This window comes from Eimeria mitis, genomic scaffold, assembly GCF_000499745.2.
Source record: "Eimeria mitis Houghton genomic scaffold, Emh_scaff1873, whole genome shotgun sequence".
Taxonomy (NCBI): Eukaryota; Apicomplexa; class Conoidasida; order Eucoccidiorida; family Eimeriidae; genus Eimeria; species Eimeria mitis.
In genome coordinates this window covers 1-5,871 of record NW_024015094.1, presented here as the reverse complement: position 1 = coordinate 5,871, position 5,871 = coordinate 1, and the positions used below count along the sequence as shown (strand labels likewise).

Below are 5,871 nucleotides of genomic sequence, written 5' to 3'. Positions count from 1 at the left end.
CTTAAAAGAAGCTATATGCACAAGACGCAATCCATCAGTGGCTGGCACCCCTGCGGTCTACACCGAAAAATGCCAGACGCCACATACGTCCACCAAGAGGAGCCCACATTTCTTGTTGTTTAACGCATTCATGAATTCTTTTAGCTCAAACATGATGCCTTTCATGTATCACCAGATATATGCAAAACTCGCCTCCGCAGTTCGCATTAAAGGAACAACGGTAGCCGCACGCCGAGTAGCGTATGCATTTTTAGGGATCAGTTGGGTGTTTTTATTCTTTTGGAAGGACTTGAATCCACTGGCTTCAGCCTTATGGGCAGGCATGCATAATGTTGAGGTTGCTTCCCGGCCGGTTCAGCGTGAATGGCAACGCGCAACTGGCACATTCTTTCTTGCTGACGCATCTGACGTTCAGCGTCAATGCGCGAAACTGGGGAGGTTCTGCAACGGTGGCGCAGAATTACTATGTGGATTCCCCACAGATTCTCCTTCAACTGACTGTGTGGCCCTGGGGCAGGACATTGCAGCAAAGAAAGCTGGGGGATCGATTGACTACGCCCAGACTTCCGGAGCTGTTTCTCACGGGGCTCTTGTGGTATCGCAGCTGCTGCAAAACGTGGCGTCTTTCGCAATGCCCAAACTTGGCAATGCTGCTTCGCTTACTTCGCTTCCTTCTAGCACTGCTTCGAAAACTGCAGCTACGAAGCTTCTCCAAAGCTACTATCCCCTCTATAATCACAGCAATGATCCGGGAGTTCTTATTTCTGACAGTAATGCTACGTATATAATCCAAGATGAGCATGGCCAAGTAACTATTGACCTCGCCCGCCGATCGCCGATTTTTGCTATTGCCATGGAAACGCCTACAATAACAGATCTAGAAGGACGGTGCGAATCCGTGGAAATGCGTTGGTTTTCCGTGTACGTACAATTAGAAGGGAAGGAAGGGCCTGGATGTCAAAAGCCTGCCTCCAGAGCCGATGCCATGGCGAAAGGACAAGCTGGCGACAAGACCTGGTGTCAAGTGGGCCATTTCGAGTACCTTTGCCAAAGGAAATCAGCGCTTCAAGTTTTCTGCCTAGATGCCCCACCTGGAGCACCTCGAGTTCCCGCATCATGGCCGTCTAACGGTAGTGAAGCATGTTGGAGCAAAACAGGGTGGCTGACACAGCGAGTGCGGATTGCGCTGAACGGAAACTGGGGAGCAGAAGCAACTCGTGTTCGCCGGTTGAGAGTTCTTGCATTGCTGTAGTCCGCTTCTTTTGCCCAAAAATATGCTTTGTTGCAACAAACCGCTGATGGACATGCTTTTTACAAAATCCATGTTCGACCTGAGTAACGAAATGAATGGTTCGTCTGTGGGTCTAACTGCATTATTCGTATGCCCTGAGTGTCGGCAGCATTAACATTAAGCAGTTTTGGAGAACCACTGGTTACCACAGCGGTGATTTCTCTGCTTGCATACGAGTGGACACGCGGAGAGATGTGCCGTTAATGCTTGCCTACCTTCCGAGCATCCATTACACAAAGTTCAACTCGCTGATTGCCTGCCTCACCTGTTCAGAAGAACTTAGGAAGTCTGCGGCAGCCAAAAAATGCGGCAACCGACAAGTATAACACAGTTCCGCGCTACTGGGCATCGGAGGAAAGCAATACGGAATTATTATTGGGGATTCGGTTGTTTCACATGTTCAGCTTCGTGTGCACCAACACCAGGAGCTGAGTAAAGTCAGTTCTTCAGCTCCTCGTGCTGCTGGATGCGACTTCATTAACTACACTAAGCCATCCGGGAGACATAACTATGCCTTACTGCAATGTTACAGCGTATTAAACGGCCTACGGGAACGACGGTAGGCATAAACACTGCCTGACGTTGAGCTTCATGAGTTATATAGGCGAAGAGTATTTTTTATTTTTTAAGGATATGCCTGTTCCTAACTCCATCATGGGGCAGGGATTACCACGAATTGACTGAGTGCCGGGACTTCCGAGCTCCGTATTGACAAGATTCTCTGGACTTTCTCTTTACTGGAGGCCGTAGAGCGTATCCATACACATGCGTATTGAGGTCCAGTGCGATTCTGAACTGCTTTCCGACAACGCTGTGCCGCTGAGCCAACAGGACTGCACAGCCGTTCAGCATGGCGAGGTGCAGAGGCGACAGGCTTCGTGCTGCAGGATACGACGTGAAAGCTCGTCCAGGTTTGTCGTCCCGAAGATATACACCTCTAGTTCGGCAACGGCGCCTTTGTAGATATATCATACAGCGCAAATTCACGCTGACAAAGCTGTCCTGTCTCTTACGGNGAAAAAGCAGACACACTTGGTTGTTTCGGCCTTTTAGGGACAGCTTCAGTACAACCGTACCTGCAAAATAATTTTTCTGCTGGGGTGAGACAAAATGTGGAGCGGCTAAGCTGGGAGGATAGACCGAACAGAACGAAATGGAGAATCCCGTGCGCCAGCCCTGGCGAGCTGATCATAAACAGTACAGACAACAGTTGATATTGTAGAGCAGGGGCATCAGGCAGAGGCCTGAGAACTTGCGGCAGGAGGGTGCAGCATTTCCTAGTACAATTGGTGCGCCACTATGAGCCCAGTGCTCGAGCAGCAAGACCCTCAGTGGAGTGCCGCGACTGTCCACGCGATTGTGCTTCTCGTGATATTTGTCTAGGATAACATCCTTCCCTTTGCGCCTCAGTAACAGGCACAGGCGGATTGGAGGTGTAGGTAAGTGTGAGAGGAAAAAGCAAAGGTGACCCGCAGGACCTATCGCGAGAGATCCTACCCAGCCTCCGGCACCGATTTATAGGAACCTCTCACACTTCCCGGTCATCCGTGTAGCGATTCATAGAGATGTTCCGACACCAAGGGAAGGGTGTACAACACTTTCCGAAAGATGCCAAGGAGTATACTCTCGGAACTGAAACTAGGTTTCGATTCTCCTTGGTCCAGAGGACCGCTGGATGTGTGACGATGCCCCAATTGGGGAATGGTGACACAGCTAGCTCTCCCCCTGTTCTGCTCGCATCTAACAGCTCTAACTACTGCTAAAGAACGGAGATGTTACGCAGGCTTATAACTGCTTACCTCCTATTCCATAATTGTCGGATCTTTAACTAATGCATTTCAGAGTACTGAATGCTGCACTCAAGGTGAGAACGCAGGGTACGGGAATTGTAGTGGGCAGTACATAGAGAGGGCACGTGCAGGTGTGCGCAGGAAAGCTGAAGAGCCGAAAAGGTGGACTTAACATCGATGATGGAGTGGTTGCCCATGATATAAAAGATATTTTGGCCACGCCCGCTTCCACGACTCAGAAGGAATAAAAATTCATTGAAAATAACCCATATTTACAGAATGTTGAACTGGGGAATGTGAATGCCAGCCCAAACCACGCAGGGATAAGTAGAGAAAACCGGCGGCAGAAAGCGAGTATGACGCGCGGCCAGTCCACATAATTCGAAGTAGCAGGTCAATCAAAAGAGCTAAGGGGCAGAAGAAGCAAGCCTTTAAGCATCTCCCCCAGGGGGATAAGGCGTGACACAGGCTGCGAAGTAAATCGGAGATCTGAAGATAGAGCCGGGATGCGGAACCTACCTGCCTCGTTTATGCCTCGTTTATGGCGGTCTCCGCCTTCGTCTCACAGATGGGAGGGAGGATGTGATAAGCTCCTTTTTGCATGCCTACTAGAGGCAATTTGGGGCCATAGGAATATATGGGCCCTCCGGAACTAGACCCCTGCTTCACGAGTGGCTCTACCGAACACTATCCTGCGCGCTGCGAGTTGCGCGGCCAACTGCAACACAAACACAAACAATAGACAAATTTCTTATTAAACAATATCTAAGGGGCTGGTTGAATACATAATCAATAACTGTCAGCCGGGGTTTACATCCGTCTGCACGTTCTAGCAAACTTCGTACTAGCACGATGGGGACAGAACGGCAAAACTGCCAGTTGCCAATGTTTCCATGGTTGTAGTGAAAATTCAGTGAACAGGGCGGAAAGACCGAAAACCTATATAGAGTTCGCACGCTGGTTCAATTCAGAAAAAAGTCGCATAACGATAATGGTTGATTCCTGCGTCGGCCCCGTTTACCTGGACATCATATTAGGCATGCAGCGGGTCACACGATGGTGGGCGCGTTTGCCTTTTTCCAGAGGCCACTACTGAGGTCTATGTACGGGCAAGCACTCTGCGGGTGGTCTTTTTTCTTCGCACAGCGCAGAGGGCCTTCTGGAAACGAGGAGGAAATGTATACACTCCCTCATAGTCTCCAGAGGACAGTGGGTTTGGTGCATTCAAAAACAGCAGAAGTAACTCCACTTGCAAGAACGGCTCTCATGAGAATTAAATAACAAGTAGCTGCCTAGGGAACAGCCACTCAATCATAGTAGGCCACCCCTTGACTGTCGGCCACACCCTGATGGCTACTGCAGCGAATCGATGTGACTTCCGTGGGGGCATCTTGCTCCGTCCGATGGAACAGGCCGTCTCCGCATCATAGAAGGGTAATTTTCCGACAAAGGAAGGTTATTGGTTAAACGTTTCCGTTTCGTACCAGCTGAAACTCCGTCTGGTATAAACTAGTGCAATCCGATGCTCTTGAAGGGAAAGCGATACGGCAAGCATGAGTAAAATTGGATCCTCCCGTCAATGAAATCGCGGCAAAGCACAGATCTTAGACGCTCCGAAGAAATGATCTACTTGATAACTACCACCATTCAGTAGATTCTCCATCGTTTAGATTCGCAGATTTGCCGTAGATTGCAGTTGGCCCCAACTACAGGCAAGCAACTGCTTTTTCCACTCCTTCACCAGCGCAACGGGCTCGTGAATGGACCTGCCGAAGTGCAGTGCCGACTGCTCACGCTATGTCGGTCCAGTTCTTGGGCGCTGGATGGGTGTAGACATAGAGCAAGATGTTCGGGAACACCGGCATCACCTATGTGATGCGCTGTAATTGCAACGTGAGAGTACTGCGGCGCAAATGCACAAAAAATGTTTGTTATGCAGATAACCGGCTTCTAGAGGTATAGCGTCTCTCCAGCAGGAATCCAAGCACATGCGCAGATGAGAGACACCCGTAGGATGTGTCCGTTTCCTCTGCAGACATTTCCCGGTGTTAATTGAACAGTCGGATACCCCTTGTCCGCTCCATTTCTGAGTTAGCTGTTCACTGTGGACGCAGACCAACGGTCACAACGCGGTCAGTGCCGGTAGTCCACAGACGCGCCGCGAAGCACGAACGGGCCCGCACATATCCGACCAACGAAGGACACCCTGGCGCTATACACCCAGCGATATCGTATGCTACGTGGGCGCTTATGGACTGTTCCGTTGCTTTACAGCGCTCTGTTCTGCATCTACGATGACTCTCGCTTCCCGCCCAAAGTACCGTTTACCTCCTCGTGAGATACTCAACGGCTTGGATTCTGGCCAAGCCGAATTGTATAGAGGACGAATTCTTCTGCCATCAGATAAAGGGTGCCTTGCAGGAGTTATAGTTACCAGTTTGTATAGGTAAACGCATATTTCACAAAATGCGCAGCCATGCACTATGGTGCCACCATGCGGTAAGTATTACAGTTGACAAGAAAACAACGAGACTCCGCTGTCGCCGAAATTCACCCCAGCCGATAAGTATGTTCTCCCACGCCTCTACTGCTAATTTGTGGATGCGCGCCCTAATAGATATCGTAGTAGCATGTCGTGCGTTAGCATATCCGGCAGGCTTCATGCAGTTCCGAGCAGCGAGGGAAGCAGCAAGAGCATGGCACCTCTGTATGGTACAAATTACTTAGCCCGCACAAAACTGAGCATAATCTCACAACCGCAGCCACCACCAGGCAGCTGGTGAAGCAAAA

The 5,871-nt window shown here is 50.0% G+C and overlaps 1 protein-coding gene across 1 annotated transcript; it reads left to right on the top strand.

Moving 5' to 3' along the window:
* Positions 1 to 322: 322 nt before the first annotated feature.
* Positions 323 to 1,252, top strand: EMH_0044960 (uncharacterized protein; the record flags this gene model as incomplete). The annotated part of the gene is made up of 1 exon (XM_038022360.1): positions 323 to 1,252. One exon carries the CDS (start codon positions 323 to 325, stop codon positions 1,250 to 1,252), a length of 930 nt encoding a protein of 309 aa, XP_037878214.1.
* Between the last annotated feature and the right edge of the window lie 4,619 nt (positions 1,253 to 5,871).